This window comes from Trichomycterus rosablanca, chromosome 12 (assembly GCF_030014385.1).
Source record: "Trichomycterus rosablanca isolate fTriRos1 chromosome 12, fTriRos1.hap1, whole genome shotgun sequence".
Taxonomy (NCBI): Eukaryota; Metazoa; Chordata; class Actinopteri; order Siluriformes; family Trichomycteridae; genus Trichomycterus; species Trichomycterus rosablanca.
The window spans coordinates 436267-456251 of NC_085999.1; the positions used below are offsets into that span (position 1 = coordinate 436267).

The following is a 19985-nucleotide window of genomic DNA, read 5'->3' on the forward strand; positions in this document are numbered from 1 at the left end:
GAGGATGAACCAATAGGAATTGAGTGTTGAGCAGAGCGATACGTGCTGTATCTCCACTGTGAGGCACTGCACTCTGTTTTTGGGTTTTAGATAATCGTTCTTACTAGAGATGAAGAGAAGCTCACCGTCACGCCGTCAAACCTCCACAAACAGAACAAACACAGTTGTCTCGTCATGTTTACTGTACAGTCAGTGATGGACTACCCAAGGATGAGATTTATCATTAATAGACGAGTGATTTCAGTCCAGCATTTATTAGGATTATTAGCAGGATCTCGTCTGATTTGTGGTCAGGTCGTCCTGTAGTTACGAGACGGTAAAGTACCACCCGTACCACGGTGAAACCATGGCGACCAGACACGCACAGGCGAAGATGATGCTGCCGGTGTGGATGCAGGGTTACGCGTATGTGCATTCGTTAACAATCAGATTGTAAATATTGATCGTTTGTATTTCCTGATACAGGAAATATATTCCCCCCCCCCCCCCCCCCCCCGCTGTTCCCAATACCCACCGAAATCTGAACCCCACGTAAAACGATCCGCGCTGCACTCACACTATGTGATTTCACACTATGTGACATGAGCGTGTAATTTGTGAAGCAGCGCGAGAACGTAACCCGTGTGTGTGTGTGTGTGTGTGTGTGTGTGTGTGTGTGTGTGTGTGTGGACACGATCGGGCGGAGTTCAGAGACGGGACTCGATCACAACCCCCCCCCCCCCCCCCCCCCCCCCCCTCCCTAAAATACCTAAACCAGCAGGGTAGCGAGTGGTTGGAGGCTCATCAGGTGGTTTGGATGCTCCTGGGTGTCCGTTTCAGATTTATGCCGCCTTCAGCTTATTATAGTGACCCGATATTCCAGGAGTTATTCGTCACATCTCTGAAGCCCCCCAAAATAACCCCCCGGCTCTCCTGAAGGGGGCCGAGACGTGGCCCGGAGAGCCGATCTGCTCCTCCTCGTCATGTCGACGTGCGCTCTGCTGCTGGCGTCCCGAGCAGCCTGCCGTCTCAGCGAATCCGCAGACCGTCACGAGTCCCCTGCGCGGCCAGACGCCGCCGGACCATGTCCCCCCCCGGGGGCTTCGTATAGCGCGGGGATTCGTTTCCGAACATCTGGAGCGCGTCGTGGATACCGAACTGATTTTGGAGCGGAACGTCGCGACGTACCTGGATACTTCCGGCTTCTTTACGAGACGCCGCGCTAAACCCAGGATGCCCGCCGAACTGTGCTACGACGCCGCCAAGGTCTCGCGGCAAGACCGTCCGAAAGAGGAGCGCGAGTCTTCGATTCCCGCCGGCGGAGAGCTGAGCCGGATTCCTGCAGAACAGGAGACGTCCGTGGACCCGGTGGTGCAGCACGCCGGCGAGTACGTTACAAACGGGCGATTCATGGGTGGATTATCAGAGCAGGACTCTCTAGATTCTTCTGAGAGCAGCAGCTCGTCCGAATGTGACCCCGACCCCGACCCCGGCGAGTCTCACCCTGGAGGCTGTCACTGTACCGTCTCCACCGAGAGAGAAAGTTCTGAACTCTGTGAGAACCACGAGGCGTTCACTCCGCTCCAGGTCATGCCGGATCTCTGTCGGCTTTATGAGCAGGATCACGCTTGGACGCGACCTGAAACACTTTGTGAGCGTGAACCTGAACTCGAACCCCTGTTAGAACAGTCTGTAGACTTTTATGATTTGGATTTGTACCCACAATGCACCTCACAGGATCTAAACGCGGTACCGGAACCGGACTCGGAGCTCTGTGGATTATTGGAGGAATGTGAGCTTTGTGATCAAACCGTGATTACCGAGTCCCATGAGGACGGTCTCGAACCCTTCAGTGAAAGCTTGGACAGTGAACTTTCTGGGTCCCTTGAGGAGCAAACACTTGCCAGTCAAACAGGAACCACCGGTGACTCCGAGTTGCCTGCGGAAGTTGACTCTGAATCCTACACCAGCTCGTCTGAAAGCTCAGATCCGAGCCAGTTCTCGGAGGAACTTCCTGAAGACCTCTCGGAGCAGACGCCGATTCCTGAAAGCGATCAACACGAGGACTATGATGAGTTCTTTGGAGATGAAGCAGAAGGTGCTGAGACCGTGATGGAACAGTGCTCACGATGCGGAAAGTACTTTGAGAGACGTGACGCCCTTGAACGACCTGACACCTCTGAAGCGTTGGAACCTCTCAATTGTTCAGAAGACCTGCAACAGTGCTCCGTCCTTCCCAGAGAAGACGTTGTTCCAAAACGTGACACTGGTGACATCAAACGCCGCCTAGATTGCGATATGATGTTTCTCGGATCGATGGAGACTTTCGAGGCTCGCTGGCTCTCTCAGTTCCTCGCCGTCGACGCCCATCCGAACGACACCTTCATGAACCGGGATGACCCCGAAGAGCAGAGCCGCGACCCCAGCCCCGGACCGTCCGGTCAGGACAGCGAGGGCTCCGAGATCGAGGTTCAATCCTCGGACGAGCTGGTTGTGCTTTGTGAAGAATGCGCCGCGATGGAAAACGCACCGGTGGAGTATGACGTTCCTTCAGGAGATCTTGAGGATGAAACTTTAAAACCCGGCTGTGATGAGAAGAGCGCTGAGGAGTCGCTCGTCCAAGCGTCTTCGCTGGATGAATCTAGCGAGGAGGATTACGCTGACTGTATGGACGGTAAAAGCCAAGGTAGCACAGAAACGGACGTGTCCTTCAAAAGCTGCGCTCATGACCCAGAGCCAGAGGAAACTCTTCCAGACCGGGTCGATCATGATGAACGTGAGCAGAGTTTCTCCAGCAGCGTCCAAGATTCATGTGAGGATTATAGTGTTTGTAGTGATGCCTCAGAGGAACACGACCACGATGAGCGAGATGGACCTGAAGAAGATCTGAAATGTGTCCTGGAATGTGACACCACAGAGAAGAATCTGAAGAAATCCTACGCAGAAGCTCTGTGTTCTGGATTATCTCTAGAGTCAGGTCAGAGTCTGAGTCAAAGAACTTACCAAGAACCTACAGGAACCGGTCATGTTAAAGGATTTGCATTGAATCAGAAGGATGGAGAAGACCTGAGGACCTTTTTTGAAGTCATGGAGGGTCAAGACTCTGAAATCATTGATGATGAAGAAAAAGATCAAGAGGTTGTTGATTCCCATGAGCCAGTTGGGGCTGTAGAAGAAATTTGTGGATTTCCCACCGAGCTTGAAGACGCCTCGGATTCCAGTCCTGAACATGAAACGTCTCCAGAAGCCTCTGAGATGTTTACAGAGGTCTCCAGATCTGCTGATAAGGACGTTCTCGATCACGTAGAACAGGCACAGCAGGATCATTTCTCTGGAGAGTCCCAGGTGGAAGGAGACGCTGGTAGACCATCTGATACTTCTACGTCTCCCCTGGAATATGATGAAGCTTCTACGTTTGCTGATGAAGATCCGGAAGTTCGTGTTGAGAACCTCTGCATATTAACTGAAGCTGAAGATGACGTGACCGTGGATGAGCCAGATACCTGCAGAGACGTGGACGAGCTGAAGACCTGCAGAGACGTGGTCATAGTCGAGCTGGAGACCTGCAGAGACGTGGTCGTAGTCGAGCTGGAGACCTGCAGAGACGTGACCGTGGACGAGCCAGATACCTGCAGAGATGTGGACGAGCTGGAGACCTGCAGAGATGTGGTCATAGACGAGCTGGAGACCTGCCGAGACGTGGTCATAGACGAGCTGGAGACCCACAGAGACGTGGTCATAGACGAGCTGGAGACCTGCAGAGACGTGACCGTGGATGAGCTGGAGACCCACAGAGACGTGGTCATAGACGAGCTGGAGACCCACAGAGACGTGACCGTGGACGAGCTGGAGACCCGCAGAGACGTGGTCATAGACGAGCTGGAGACCTGCAGAGACGTGGTCATAGACGAGCCGGAGACCTGCAGAGACGTGGTCATAGACGAGCTGGAGACCTGCAGAGACGTGGTCATAGACGAGCTGGAGACCTGCAGAGACGTGACCGTGGACGAGCTGGAGACCCACAGAGACGTGGTCATAGACGAGCTGGAGACCTGCAGAGACGTGGTCATAGACGAGCTGGAGACCTGCAGAGACGTGGTCATAGACGAGCTGGAGACCTGCAGAGACGTGACCGTGGACGAGCTGGAGACCTGCAGAGACGTGGTCATAGACGAGCCGGAGACCTGCAGAGACGTGACTGTCGATGAGCCGGACACCCACAGAGACGTGGCCGTGGACGAGCCGGAGACCTGCAGTGACATGGAGGCTCCACAGCCGGACGCTGAGGACCACGAGGAACGCTGTGAGGAACCGATCGGATTAATACATCAAGTCTCCAGAACGGACGATAGCGGGCGTGGCGGCTTTATTCAGCCCCCAGCGGAACACGGAGACACTTCCGAAGACACCGAGGCCTCGGACGAGGACGAGGACGATTACCCAGAATTCTGTGAATGTGAATTCTGTGTGATACCTGTAGAGCAGGTACGACGGTCCAGAGGTGCTGCTGCATCAGAAACCACTTCTGAGTGTTAAGTTCATGTGATTCAACCACGACAATCAATAACAGGGGGAATAAATCAATCATATAAAGGAATTGACATGCTTATAAGTGTCTGACTGTGCAGCAACAGTTTAGGGAAGGTCCGTTCTGGTACCAGGATGACTGTATAATTGCTATAGTGTCCTGCACAGAGCCCTGACCTCAGCCCCACTCAACAGCTCTAGGGCAGGTGTAGCCTAGTGGTTACGGTACTTGACTAGTAATCAAAAGGTCGCTGGTTCAAGCCCCATCGCTGCCAGGTTGCCACTGTTGGGCCCTTGAGCAAGGCCCTTAACCCTCAATTGCTTAGACTGTAAGTCACTTTGGATAAAAGCGTCTGCTAAATGCCTAAAATGTAAATGGAATGAACCGGAACACCAACTGAGGCTTTCTTAACCAGTATGAACGGGCACAAATTCCCACACACAGAAGTCTTGTGAGAAGCTTCTCTGTTGTTCTAGCTGGAAGGATCGCATATGTATGAAGTGTGTCTGTGTGTGGGAATTTGTGCCTGTTCAGCGTTTGCGCGGCTGGACGCTGATCGATCGGTCGATGTTCCGGTTCATCCCAGAGCTTTTAAGTGGAGCTGAGGTCAGGGCTCTGTGCAGGACACTGGAGTTTCTCGAGACATTCTGGAACACAAAAGGACCTTCCCTAAACTGTTGCTACAAAGCCAGGATCTTTTAAACTTTATATGACTGATTTATTACACCTGTGAGCAACTGTTGTGGCTGAAACACATAAATTCAGTCATTAGAAGGGGCGTCCACATACTTTTGAGCGTACAGTGCAGTGTCGGTCACATGATCCCGTCCAGAATAAAATCAAACTGCGTTTTTCTGCCCCCTTGTGGTTGATTTATACATAAACTGACACATTTATTAAGCAGAAGTGCATTTTCCCCCCTCTGTGAGTACTGCTGTGAACCTGTTTGTGTTACAGTACCACTCGTAGTCACCGGGTAGTCTCTGCATTGGTTTTAACGTCGTGCTCCCTGTACGTGTGTCTGCAGGTCCCAGCCAAGCCTCTTCTTCCTCAGATCAAGTCCAAGGACGCGGGGAAGATCTGCGTGGTGATCGACCTGGACGAGACGCTGGTGCACAGCTCCTTCAAGGTAGGGTTTGAATTCCCTGCGGCGCTCTTACACCGGGCGGATCATGATCACCCGTCGGCGGGGATCCGCGGAACACGGGCGGGTAAACCAGCGCGCGGCACGGAGACGGGGTGGTATGGACTGGAAGGTCGCGTCCGGATACCCGACACCCGGCGTTCAGCAGAGATAATTCACTCAGCACGCAGACGATTCTGTACACGCTGTACTCTCAGATTCATACACGCATGATGGGGGGGATAAAATAATAAAATAAAAATAATATAAATAAAATAAACTTATAAAAGATCACAAAAGTGGATTAGTGTCACTGTACATGACCAGGGTGCAGATGTATAAGTTCTTAAAACCGTAGTCGTAGACTGTGAGCCTGGCCCCTCTCATATCATGAACATCAGTGTCTGACCTCACAAATGCTCTTCTGTACGAATGAGCAAACAATTCCCACAGACGCACTCCTAAATCTTCTTAGAAGATCGCTGAAGATCTAAAGATAGCGCGGGGTGGCGGCGGTCATTAGCGGGGCAGTAGTTATTAGCGGCGGGGCGGTGTGAGATGTTTACGGTGCTGTAAATACGTCCGGGTGGTTATGAGATTGTTGAGCTCTGTGATCTCTGAGAGCAGGAACGTGATCATCACCCTAAATTTAACACCACAGTCGAACCCGAGCCGTTACTGAACCCAGTCTTATTATTATTATTGTTATTATTATTATTATTGTTATTATTATTATTATTATTGTTATTATTATTATTATTGTTATTATTATTATTATTATTATTATTATTATAAATATTATTTTATTATTAATATTATTATTATTAATTATTAATATTATTATTGTTGTTATTATTAGTAGTAAATATATTAAGTTTAAATATTATTACTAATAATAAATACAATTATAATTATTATAATTAAGTCATAATAATTATTGTTACATATACACATTATTAAATATCATTATTTAATAGTATTTACTTTCATTATTTTAACTGTTATTATTTTTAAAATATGATCATGTTGATGATTATTATTATTACTAGTTGTAGCAGTAAATATATTATTACGTTTAAATATTATTATGAATAATAAATACAATTACTATTATGATTATTATTAACTAATTTATTAATTTTTAATAAATATAAGTAAAATATATTATTAACTATTATAATCATGAACTATTATGATTGAATATTAATATTTTATATATAATATATAAATAGCATGATGATTTATTATTAAACATAATTTATTATTATTATTAAGTTTAAATATTATTATTATTAAATGCAATTGCTATAATAATCATAAATGTTATTATGATTAAATACCAGTTTATTTTATTATTGTTATTATTATTATTAAATATGTTATTAAATGTTATTGTTGTTATTATTATTAATATTAATAAATCTCTTATTATTATTGAGTTGAAATGTTATCATTTATTATGATTAACTATTATTATTATTGTTTATTATTATTATTTTTTTACATATATACATTATAAAAAGCTTTATGATTAGATGATTTGTATTATTAATACCTAAATTGCAAAGACTGCAGTAGGTGTGTGTGTGTGTGTGTGTGTGGTGTGTGTGTGTATAATATATAAGTTTGATGATCAGTATTACATTCTTGTTTCTCATGTTAGATGATTTATTATTTATTATTTAATGTTTTTATGTTATTAGCCGGTGAACAACGCTGATTTTATCATTCCAGTGGAGATTGATGGAGCCGTACATCAGGTAATCACACTGCAGCTCTCACAGCTCGTTTATTCACCTCATTAATGAATGAATTATGGTTACAGAACTAAATGTATAGAATTAGTATTTAAGGATTTACATCGGGGGTGTTGTGTACGTGTTAGTGTCATGTAGAAATGGAACGTGGATCCACAGTGCATTAACCGGTTCAGACGAGTTCTTTCACCTCTCTGTCACGGCTGAAGGAGAGCGAGAGTTATTACTGAGTCCCAGAACAGATTTATAGATCTGTTTACGTTCTTCATGTTACTGTTTATGTTCATGTTTAGCACTTTTGTGGACTGTAGTGCTGTGCTTGCGTATATTATCACACCCACTGGATAAAAACAACCTCGTTTTACAGATCAGTGCTCCCCACTTTTAGTCCGTTCAATCCAGGTTCCCCTGTACTGTAATAATACTATAAAATCACTGACAGGTAAAACCATGATGTAAATCTATGAAATCTACTTATCATGCTTATGTTTATTTATCTCACACTCCACGTGTACCGAGTCCCACCGAGTCTCAGCATCGACAAACACGAAACGAGATGCTGAATAAACGTGCGGGTTCAGGACCAGGGTGGGTAGCACTGTCGTCTCACAGCGAGAAGGTCCTGGGTTCGATCCCCAGGTGGGGCGGTCCGGGTCCTTTCTGTGTGGAGTTTGCATGTTCTCTTCGTGTCTGCGTGGGTTTCCTCCGGGAGCTCCGGTTTCCTCCCACAGTCCAAAGACATGCAGTCAGATTAATTAGAGATTTTAAACCGTCCATGACTGTGTTTGATATTAAACCTGAACTGATGAATCTTGTGTAATGAGTAACTACCGTTCCTGTCATGAATGGAACCAAGAGTTCACGTTATAATCCTAATAAATAAATAGAGTAATTAATAGGACAGCTTTTATTTTATAAATATGCTCTGACTGGAATACAGTGGTACAGTAGAAGGTTCCGGCTCTGTTACTGGCTTTACAGCGAGAGATTTAATTGTGGTTTATTAGCAATAAAAGTCTTAAAGAGCAGCTCATAAACCTGATCCAGCTCCAGTACACCAGCGGAATTTATAACATTATAAATCTTACACTTTTATTCCTGATGGTGCTGAGCGTGAGATTTAAAATGGAAATATAATAAATAATCATAATCATCTCCAAATGCATGATGAGGACTAACATGGACTGCAGCCACTTCTCCCAGTATCACCGTACTGGTTCTGTTCCGAGGTTTTACTGGGTTTAGGACTCTGGTTTATTCCCTGGTGTTACCTGACAGTTCCGTGTCGCCTCTGTTGACGGTTCTGAGCAGACGAGGGTTATTTCTGTACCCTGATGAAACGGATCGAGCGTGAGAGGGCAGAACCGGCCGGGCGTGGCCCTCCGTCGGGACTCGGCCGGGCGTGGACGGCACAGAGAACGCGTCCTGGCCTCTTGGCCTGGTTCAAGTAATCCAGGATAGGCTTGTGATGTGGGGAGAGCCTATTCAGGATGACTTGGGTCAGGAATGAGACCGTCGGCATCGTTAAGCGTTTGGCTGACCCAGATCTCTGTGATAATCCAAACGTTTTATGAGGACGATTAAACGCTGCACTAAAATCTTTATATACCGTGTTTGAGTTAGCTTTAAAGGTCCAAGGTCATGACATATAATTACAGCATTTAGGAGACGCTTTATCCAAAGTGATTTACAGTAGTGTGACAGTGTACTGTCTAAGCAATTGAGGGTTAAGGGCCTCGCTCAAGGGCCCAACAGTGGCAACCTGGCAGTGGTGGGGTTTGAACTAGTGACATTTTGATTACTAGTCCAGTACCTTAACCGCAAGACTACAACTGCCCTGTATATACATATAAAGTATTTGTTTTATGTATTTTTATTGTACATTATATAAATGTTGAATTTGACTATATTTTGTACTATATATTTTAATATATATACTTGGTATATTATCTATAATAAATTATATCTTTAAGTAAGTAAGTAAGTAATACTTTAATATTTATATTAAGTGTATATATTATATTTTACTGTACTATATGCATATATGTTATATTATATTTATATTAATGCACTTTATATCAAATATATTATATATTAATCACATGTATTGACTATATATATACACATACAGTAAAAGTATGGTATATGTAGTACATTGTATAAAGCAATTCACTGTATGGTATTATTTTATAGTATATAGTACATATTTTTTCTGTAATGTTTTTCATGTAATGTAGTATTTTTAGGTATAATGAAATGATTATATGTTATGTACAGTGTATATTATTATTATTATTATTAATATATATATTATTATTTCAGGTATACGTGCTGAAGCGGCCTCATGTTGACGAGTTCCTGAAGCGGATGGGTGAATTATTTGAGTGTGTGTTGTTCACAGCCAGCTTAGCTAAGGTAAACACTCTAACCTGAGTATATAACGTGTGTGAGAGTGTGTGTGTGTGTGTGTGTGTGTGTGTGTGTGTGTGTGTGTGTGTGTGTGTGTGTGTGTGTGTGTGTGTGTGTGATAATCATAACTCTGGTTTTCTCTCTGTACCAGTACGCCGACCCGGTCTCAGACCTGCTGGATAAGTGGGGCGCGTTCCGCTGTCGGCTCTTTCGGGAGTCCTGCGTGTTCCACCGTGGAAACTACGTGAAGGACCTGAGCCGCCTGGGCAGAGACCTCAACAAGGTCATCATCGTGGACAACTCGCCCGCGTCGTACATCTTCCACCCGGACAACGCCGTACGTGTCTCACGCTCACACATTTATACACGGCTCACCCATCAGCTTCAGTCTAGTTTGTAAATAGAACCACGTTTAGAATTTGATGCTGTAACAGACTCCAGAAAAGTCAGGACGGGGGCGTGTTCCACCCTGTGTTCCGTCAGTGTTCCTATTAATCCCGTCGGTGCTCGCCGTCGTCTGATTCTCCTCTTCATGATGCGCTGGACGTTTACTATAGGAGACAGATGTGGACTGCAGGCAGGCCGCTCGAGCACACGCACTCTGTGTTGTTGTGTGTACAGACTGAAGCCTGGCACTGACTGGCATCATGTGTCTCTAAAATCCTAAAATACACCTCAGCATCAGTGGCACCTTCACCCATGTGCAGGTCACCCATGCTGTGGGCGCTGATAACCCTAACCCTAACCCCCCCCCTTTTGCACCTTTCACTGATAACAGTCCAGATGGTCCTTTTCATATTTGGCACAGAGCACTCTACGTCTATTTTGTGAACTCGTTTGACCACAGCACAGGTGTCCACTGTCTTCCGGTCCATCTGAGATGAGCTCGGGCCCAGAGAACTTGGTAACTTGGTGTAATAGAGATTCAGGTTGTGTTAGTTGCAGCTGTAGCGGACCGTGTTATGTAGCGACGGCTTTCTGAAGCGCTCACAAGCCCACGTGCCTGTATCTAGTGAATGCTTGAACCTCTGTTCTGGATCTTGGTCTGTTTGGATGCTGGGTCGGTGGGTATGTTCGGGTGATAGGGCACTAGTGATCCCTACACAACTGCCTGAGCACTTTATTAGGTACAGCTACACTGTGCAGGCCATTTTATGAGCACTGTGGGTATACAATCACTGCCTGTTAACCGTCTGTGCTGTTGTACGTCCACCCAAAATAGGAAATACACACTTGTGCCCATTGTTTCATTGTTTCTATGTTATATGGCCAAAAGTATATGGACAGTAGTTGTCAGAGCCACACACAGTACATGGTCTGCAACGGTTTAGGGAAGGACCTGTCCCATGTGAAGGAATCTCAGCCCTGTGAAGCACATTTGGGATGAATTGGAACTTTTCAGACACTACAGACACTATAACTGTACCACGCTCTTCACCGCGCTCGTATATTTGTGCGTTCCCCCCCTCCAGGTTCCCGTGGCGTCCTGGTTCGACGACATGTCCGACACCGAGCTGCTGGACCTGATCCCGTTTTTCGAGAGACTGAGTAAAGTGGACGACGTTTACGCCGTGCTGAAACAGCAGAGGACTAGCAGCTAGCGCCGCGGCACGGGCAGCGCACGGGGCGGCGCTCGTCACCACGCCGGGGAGGCCGGCGCTTCGGAACGCCGCTTCCCCGCTACACGGGATCCACTGCCGGCTCGCTCCTCATCGCCTACCCAGAATTCCATTGGAAGGAGAGTCGCCGGAGAGGCGAAGCGCTGACGGGAACTCGGTATAAACACGATGGAACTGTGAAGGACTGCTTCATCACACACACACACACACACACACACACACACACATTAAAAAAAAGCAGCGTATGGAATTTTAACACTTGAATTCGTGTTATTTCGTGGTTCTGTAACACATCTGTACTTTTCTGTCCGGTCGAGGGAAACTGAAATAATTCTTGCTGATTTTTAATCAAACGATTTTCTTAAAGACTTTACAGACGGTTTCGATGGTTGGTGTCGGTGACTGGAGGGCAGCAGATAAAGCAGACGGGGGGGTTTCAGAGTTTTTGGGAGTTTTTTTTGTCCTGGACAACCAGAATTTCTCCCCGGTGGGATTAACGTCCATTCCAGAACAGGCTGGGGGGCGGCTCGTACACACGTTTAGATTTACGTTCACGGCGTTTAGGACGCTCCTCTGATGTTTGATGGACTTCCTTGCTTGGGGCACGAATCGGTTAACAAGTGGCAAATTGCCAAGAGCGGGGATTGAACCGGCGACCTTCTGATCACACGTGCAGTGCCTTAACCACAGAGCTTCCACCGGAGTTCAAGTAAATTGTGCCAAAGATCCAGAAAAGGACTTTTTATCATTTTTAATCGTATTTCTGCTGTAGGATTATGAACGTGTATGAATCCAGATGTTGGAGGTAATCAGGGGTGATAATGAGGTGCCTTAATTAATTATTCAATAATCTTCACTATTTTTATACAAAAAAAAAAAAGGAATCTGACGTTGGGTCGAGATTAAATTCACACAAGACGATTTTGGAGCTTCGAGAATCAGCTCTCGATCTCTGTGTGTGAATCGTTTAAAGACTCTGAATCTCGGCTCTGCTACCGGTCGGCTGGGCGCCCTCTAGTGGACACAATCGGCCACTAGTCTGCTGGGACTAAAAGTGGGCGGGGTCTTGGACGCTGTGTAAGGACCCTGGTTAGTAGAAGTGGAGGAGCGTGGAGATCAGCGCGTGACTCTCCATGAGTGAGACCGACCTCACACACCGATCCACCGAAGTACGGGGGGATGAGAAGGGGTCGCGTTAAAATACAATCATGTGTGAAAGGGAAGCGAGTATGACGCTGTTGGAGGAAAGACAAAAGCACCTTTATAGCATTCATTCATTCATCTTTATATATTAAGCTTCCTATAGTAATCAGGGTGGTGGAGCCTGTTCTTGTTAGCGCTGGGTGTGGCCACGCCCGGGTGGGGCTTCATTACATCACAGGGATTTGTGAGTTCTCTTATCCGATTGTACAGTTTGTCTACTAATAATTAAAGCACCCTGGAGCTGCACCCACTCTTCCCCCTCTCATGGGTTATAAGTTCACCCCCCTCAGCTCAGCCCCAGATTATTTAGCCCCCACAAAATTTTCCCCTCCACATTTTATTTACGGCTCTCTGTAGTGGTTCCAGTTCGTTCCAGTTTCTCAGTCATAAAGTCATGAAATAAAGCTGGGCGCTCTGAACTTTAGCTATCAGCCGGCCAGGCACCTACACAGGCATGATTGGCTGTGTCTGAGGGTGGGATGGTCGAAGCCCTGCTTTTTGTAGGATGTACCTGCTTTGGACCCAGTGTTTCCTGACCGAACTGGGTCCGCCTAGACCCTGACCAGTGAAAAATACTAGTTTTGTTTTTAGAACCCGAGGCAGCCACACACACTGTATGGTCAAAAGTATTGGGACGCTTCTTCTAATGACTGAATTCATGTGTTTTGCAACAACAGTCACTAACAGGTGTAATAAATCAGTCATATAAAGGACACAATATGCTTATAAGCTTCTGGCTTTGCAGCAACAGTTTAGGGAAGGCCCTAAAAGCTCTTTAAAAAAAACCCAAGAAACTCCTCACGGGTTAGCTCACGGTCAGGCGTCCCAATACTTTTGACCCTATAGTGTATCTGTTTTTTGTGAGCTTTCAGAATGTGAGCAGAATGTCGTGCACGTTTACGTGTTGTTATCGTATCAGATGGATTTTTTCCGTAAGTGTGAGTATGGACGCTGTGGGTCTGTGTGAGAACCTATCGACCCGCCCTGCTCCCCCGTACCTCCCTGATCAGCTCCTCAGTAGAGAGGATTCTAATCAGACCTGGAGCTCATAATCAGATTATTTAGACGCTCTACCTACACACGAGCCTGAATATATAAATAAACCCACTCGTATAATCACACCTTTATACAGATTACACATCAATCCGAATTTATTTACACTATAAAGTGAAAGGAACTCTGTTGGTTGCTCCGCATTATATCTGTCCGCCATGTTTGTAGTTCTTTGTGAGGAAAGTCGTGCCGCACCGAACGCTGGGATCGATCTTCGGCGCTGAGGAGGCGTCGGACGCTCCCTCGTCATTCGGTCGGATCATCACTCAGAATTAAGGCGCCTCAGTTGGAGCATTTTAAGGGAGCTAAGAATTTAGACACGCCCTCTTCTCGGGAGTGTAGGATGATGGGAAATGCGTCTGTGTAGGGAGAGAGCTGGGGTTACACACAGACCCACTGGTGGACGTTCTTGATGAGGATGATGATGATGGTGGTGAATCGTCTGGTTTATGTGTTGGACTGTTTTAGCAGGTATGATGATCTGGTGGATTCTCGGTTTGACTGAACATGCACGTACTGATGAGCCAAATTATTAGAACCTATCATTAGTTCTAATCCTGCACCAGATCAGCACCGATTTTAGTTTTTCTGGCTGAGAACCTGCAACCTTGTGGTGGGAAAGTGCTGAACCTTCTTGACTCCAGTACCAGTACCATGTCTGCACTGTTTTGGGCTCTGTGTATAAAACATGAAGCTCTCCTAATTTAACTTGAACCCTCCTGAACTCTTTTATGGCCGCCTATCAGAGTAAAATACGGCGTCCACCACCCCGCACGGATCCAGTATGAAATCTGACCTCTCTGCCGTTTAGACTGGACCTGAAAGTGAATCCCAGTTCGGACTGGTTTATGATTAACAGGCTCTTATCTCAGATTACTGGACTGAAGTGCAGCTTTTGATCTCTGAGTAAAGTCATGTTGTGTGTTTTTAAGGGTTAAACGGCGCCTCCTGGTGGTGAGTTCAGTACAGTGCTTAAAATCGTATGTGTAGGGGTTTTTTTTAGGATTAAAGGCGCCCTCTGGTGGTGAGTTTAACTCAGTGCAATGCCATGTTGTGTAATTATTTTTATATAAACAGCGCCATCTGGTGTTCAGTACATAGCCATGTTGTGTTTTTTTTAAAAGCATAAACAGCGCCCTCTGGTGGTGAGTTTAGCACAGTGCTTAAAGTCATGTTGTGTGTTTTATTTTTAAGGGTTAACAGCGCCCTCTGGTGGTGAGTTCAGTACAGTGTGTGTACTGCCCTTTCAATTCCAAGTCTGTTTTTTCAGGGTTTGTATGTAGTGGGTGGCCCAATGGTATAAGCTTGAGATCAGGGGGTTTGAATCTCATGCTGGGCTTACATCGATGCACGTCCCACGCCCGGTTTGGCGTACAAACTGTGCCAAGGCAGACATTTTCATTTCCAAAACCAGCATCCTGATTCCTTGACGTTATACTTTCAGGTCCTTGGTCCCTGGGTGGTGGGTGGTGCTGTTTGTGTGTTTACTCAAGAGATTCGGTTCTATAATTGACACCAGGTTACAGAGAAATGATTTGATTGGTGCTCTGCTGTACAGTTTGTCTCAAATTAATCGGACGGCACTGATTTATATCATTCATATTTAGGATTTAATTCATACAGAACCCTAAATAAATAGTTTATAATTAAAAACAATGCAGGGCGGCACTGTGGCTCCGGGTCCTTTCTGTGTGGAGTTTGCATGTTCTCCCCGTGTCTGTGTGGGTTTCCTCCGGGAGCTCCGGTTTCCTCCCACAGTACAAAAACATGCAGTCAGGTTAATTGGAGACACTGAATTACCCTATAGATGAGTGTGTGTGTGTGTGTGTTCCCTGCGATGGACTGGCGCCCCGTCCAGGATGTTACTGTGTGCCTTGCACCCATTGAAAAGCTGGGATAGGATAAGCAGATAAGCGGATAAGAAAGTGAGTGAGAAGAATGCAAAAGCAAAATAATCATATTATGATTATACAGCATTAATATAAAACCACACCGATACTAAATAATCAGCCAAGTATTTTTATTTATTTTTATTATTCCCACAGATTTTATCTGACCCCCCCCCCCCCCACCCTCTGTGCTAATTGTGGTACAAACGCACCCCTGTACGTACGTATGGTGTCATGAATGTTGCGTATCGTTACGACTCGTATCACCAGGTTTAAGTCTGAATCCGCTCCATGACAATGTACACGAGACTCTGCAAATAAACCCAGATTAACCCCGTCAGGTTTTCCTACAGGGCGTCCTCTCCACATGTATACGTGTGTAAATAAGTGTATGATGTATTTAGCTCTCACGCCCTCCTGCTCTCTGTATTTTATTCTTCTGCTGCCGTTTGTTCTCACATGTAAACGAAAAGCTCGTTCGTTTATTCGTTCTGTGTTTTTAACGTCTGTTCATTCGTATAACGAACCGATTTCGGCATTAACGATGTAATTTTGCTTCTTCTTTTATGATGATGATGGGGGGGGGAGAGAACATGTTTAAATTAAGAGATGTAACCCACTATTAAACCTGTAATTATTAATTTTATTTTACTGTAATGAACAACGAACTTCATCATAAATAACAGGAAAATGATGCTGTCTTCAGTGATTGAATCAGTGAGTGATTAAGTCAGTGAGTGAGTGGTTGAATCAGTCAATGAGTAATTGAATCAGTATGATTGAATCAGTGGGGGATTGATTCAGTGATTGATTCATTCATTTATTGATTGATTCAATGAGTAAATGAATCTGTGAGTAATTAATACAGTGAATGAGTTATTGAATCAGTGATTAAAGTGATTGAATCAGTGAGTGATTGTCTATTGAGTGATTGAATCAGTAAGTAAATCAGTGTGTTTGATTAGTGAGTTATTAAATCAGTGAGTAATTAATTGAATCAGTGAGTGAGTGATTAATTGATTGAGTGAATCAGTGAGTGATTGAATCAGTGAGTGATTGATTCTGTTATTTTCCTTAGACGTTATTTACGATATTTTAATCAGCGTTTATTCACAATAAACAAACAATTTTATCAGGAATTACAATTAAATTCAGGATTAAATCCAGAGAAGCACTTAAACCATCATCAAACCAAACCTGGAACGTTGGGGGGCGTCTTTTACTTCCACTAAAACGGTCTAAATCTCTCCTGGTTTTATTACAGCTTCAGGATCAGTGCAAAACAGAGGTGGCTCATTTTATTTTATTAATAATAATAATAATAATATAATTTTAATATGATTAAACAGAAAAGCTTCATTACAAAAGTACAGTAACACTCTCGCCTCCTCTCGCCTCCTCACGTCTCCTCTCGCCTCCTCACGTCTCCTCTCGCCTCCTCTCGCCTCCTCACGTCTCCTCTCGCCTCCTCTCGCCTCCTCTCGCCTCCTCACAGACAACATCAGCAGAATAAATCCGGATCCACGTCACTCACGATCATCTGTGTGATAAACAAACACGTCAGAGCAGATTTAGGATTTAATCAGAAATAAAAGGAGATTCTAAGTTTTACTGAGTTTGTTTTGTCAGGGTCACAGCAGGAAACACCGGGCACAAGGCAGGACGCCAATCCACCCTCCTTCCGCCCAGATACAGCCGATCGTGTCTGTGTGGACGCCTGGACGGCCGACAGCACCGCCGGGATTCGGACTCCTCCTATATTGCCGTCCTGTCCATTGTGCCCATTGATTCTGAAGTTCCCGGACCCGCCGGAGCAACTGAGGGTTAAGGGCCTCGCTCAGGAGCCCAACAGTGACAATCTAGCACTGGTGGGGAGTGAGCCGACAACCTTCTGATTACTAATCTACCACTGACCAGAATAAAGCGGTGAATATTCGGGCGTGTTTGTAGTTGGGCAGCTTCAGTTTCCATTCATGTCTGTGTCTGGTGCTTTTAAATGAATGACAGGGGAGATCAAGTGGCACCAGCACTGACTCAAGCTCATAGGTTCGAATCTCAGCTCTGCTTTCCACCTGGGCACCTACACGGACAATGATGGCTCGTCTGAGGGAGGGATTCATAGTGAAGATAAAGAACATTGTGTCGTCCATCCATTAACAAACCAACCATCATCCATCCATCCATCCATCATCCATCATCCATTTGTCATCCATCCATCATCCATCCATCCATCATCCATTTATCATCCATCCATCATCCATCCATCCATTTATCATCCATCATCCATCATCCATCATCCATTTATCATCCATCCATCATCCATCCATCCATCATCCATTTATCATCCATTTATCATCCATCCATCCATCATCCATTTATCATCCATCATCCATTTATCATCCATCATCCATCATCCATCCATCCATTTATCATCCATCATCCATCCATCCATCATCCATTTATCATCCATCCATCATCCATCCATCCATCATCCATTTATCATCCATCCATCATCCATTTATCATCCATCCATCCATCCATCCATCATCCATCCATCATCCATCATCCATTTATCATCCATCATCCATCCATCCATCCAACCATCATCCATCATCCATCCATCCATCCATCATCCATCATCCATCATCCATCCATTTATCATCCATCCATCAATCATCCATCATCCATCATCCATCATCCATCATCCATCAATCATCCATCATCCATCTATTTATCATCCATCCATCCATCATCCATCATCCATCATCCATCATCCATTTATCATTCATCCATCATCCATCATCCATCATCCATCCATCTATTATTCAACCATCAGTTTCATTTTGAACATGGTGCCAAACAATCATCAGTGGTGGAAGGTGAAGTTTGATCTTGTGTCTTCAGTCCCCTGGAGCTGTGCAGCACCCACACTTCTCACTACACTACTGACTGAGCTGCCGTGGTACACAGCATTTGAGATTAAAACAGCTGTTAAATCTCAGCATCATTTATTACCTGTGATGAACCACTTACTTCTTGACGTGCAGGTTGGCGATGCTCTTGGCCGTTCCTAAAACGAACCCCACGCTGCCGCTCATGTCCTGGGACGTGTGTTTGAGAGTAAGCCTGTGTACGTCCCCCGTTCTCTCCATGACGACCCCTGGTCCGGGTTTCAGCGCCTCGTCGTTCAGAGTCCATACGGGTGATTTAGAGACGGGTACAGACACCTCACAGGTAAACCGAGCCTCGTCCGGGGCCGTGACCTCCACGTCCTGCAGCTCCTGCAGCACCTCCACCGTCTGGGCTGATACAACACATACAGGAGATATATACTATATACGTATATATAATATAAACAATATAAATAAATATTCCTATAGTTTATTTATCTAACGTCTACCTACATGTTCAGGTTTATGTGCAGCATTAAAAGAAATCTGAGCAGATGATAAACGTAAATAACAGCGTCACGTTAAATCTCAGCTGTGCTACCGGTCAGCTGGGCGCCCCCTAGCGGCACGATCGGCCACTAGTCTGCTGAGTGGGAAAAGACGGGACTAAAACGTGGGCGGGGTCTTTGACGCTGTGTAAGGACCCCGCTTAGTAGCCCGAGGCGCCTGTACAGAAGTACGGGCGAATAAGAACGGGTTGGTGGAGCGTGGGTGCGTTGAAGGGAGGGCGTGTCAGGAGAATATATCCTCCTCGTACACCATCGGGGTCTCCAGCACAGGAAGAGGAACTGGCTATGACTAAACTGGAAGGAAATCCAGTGAGTGATTGAATCAGTGAGCGATTGATTGAATCAGTGAATGATTGAATCAGTGAGTTATTGAATCAATGAGTTATTGAGTGATTGAATCAGTAAGTGATTGAATCAGTGAGTGATTGAATCAGTAAGCGATTGAATCAGTGAGTTATTGAGTGATTGAATCAGTAAGTGATTGAATCAGTGAGTTATTGAGTGATTGAATCAGTGAGTGACTGATTTAGTGATTGAATCAGTAAGTGATTGATTAAATCAGTGGGTGATTGAATCAGTGAGTTATTGAATCAATGAGTTATTGAGTGATTGAATCAGTAAGTGATTGAATCAGTGAGTTATTGAGTGATTGAATCAGTGAGTGACTGATTTAGTGATTGAATCAGTGGGTGATTGAATCAGTAAGTGATTGAATCAGTGAGTGATTGAATCAGTGAGTGATTGAATCAGTGAGTTATTGAATCAGTGAGTTATTGAGTGATTGAATCAGTGAGTTATTGAGTGATTGAATCAGTGAGTGACTGATTGATTGAATCAGTGGGTGATTGAATCAGTGAGTGATTGAATCAGTGAGTGATTGAAGCAGTGAGTGATTGAATCAGTGAGTTATTGAGTGATTGAATCAGTGAGTGATTGAATCAGTAAGTGATTGAATCAGTGAGTGA

At 45.1% G+C, this 19985-nt stretch overlaps 2 protein-coding genes across 5 annotated transcripts in view; one reads left to right on the forward strand and one right to left on the reverse strand.

Annotated features, from left to right (window-relative positions):
* The first annotated feature begins 858 nt into the window (after positions 1-858).
* Positions 859-11671, forward strand: LOC134324428 (uncharacterized). Its single transcript, XM_063006273.1, has 6 exons — positions 859-4464; positions 5535-5636; positions 7334-7390; positions 9710-9802; positions 9948-10133; positions 11269-11671. Exons 1-6 carry the CDS (start codon positions 1213-1215, stop codon positions 11395-11397), a joined length of 3819 nt encoding a protein of 1272 aa, XP_062862343.1. The 5' UTR covers positions 859-1212; the 3' UTR covers positions 11398-11671.
* Positions 11672-16347: 4676 nt separating this feature from the next.
* obsl1b (obscurin like cytoskeletal adaptor 1b) overlaps positions 16348-19985 on the reverse strand; it is a 45634-nt gene continuing 41996 nt past the window's right edge. For all 4 annotated transcript variants that reach the window (XM_063006271.1, XM_063006272.1, XM_063006270.1 and 1 more), the window contains 2 exons: positions 18594-18864; positions 16348-17100 (listed from right to left, as the gene is read on the reverse strand). In XM_063006271.1, coding sequence (XP_062862341.1) covers positions 17097-17100; positions 18594-18864 — 275 coding nt within the window. In that variant the 3' untranslated portion in view covers positions 16348-17096. The remainder of the gene's footprint in view (positions 17101-18593; positions 18865-19985) is intronic.

Coding starts and splice junctions, on each gene's coding strand:
- LOC134324428 (XM_063006273.1), top strand. CDS start 1,213: ATGCCCGCCGAACTGTGCTACGACGCCGCCAAGGTCTCGCGGCAAGAC. Junction 9,803..9,947: donor TCACAGCCAGCTTAGCTAAG/GTAAACACTCTA, acceptor TCTCTGTACCAG/TACGCCGACCCGGTCTCAGA. Junction 10,134..11,268: donor TCTTCCACCCGGACAACGCC/GTACGTGTCTCA, acceptor CCCCCCCTCCAG/GTTCCCGTGGCGTCCTGGTT.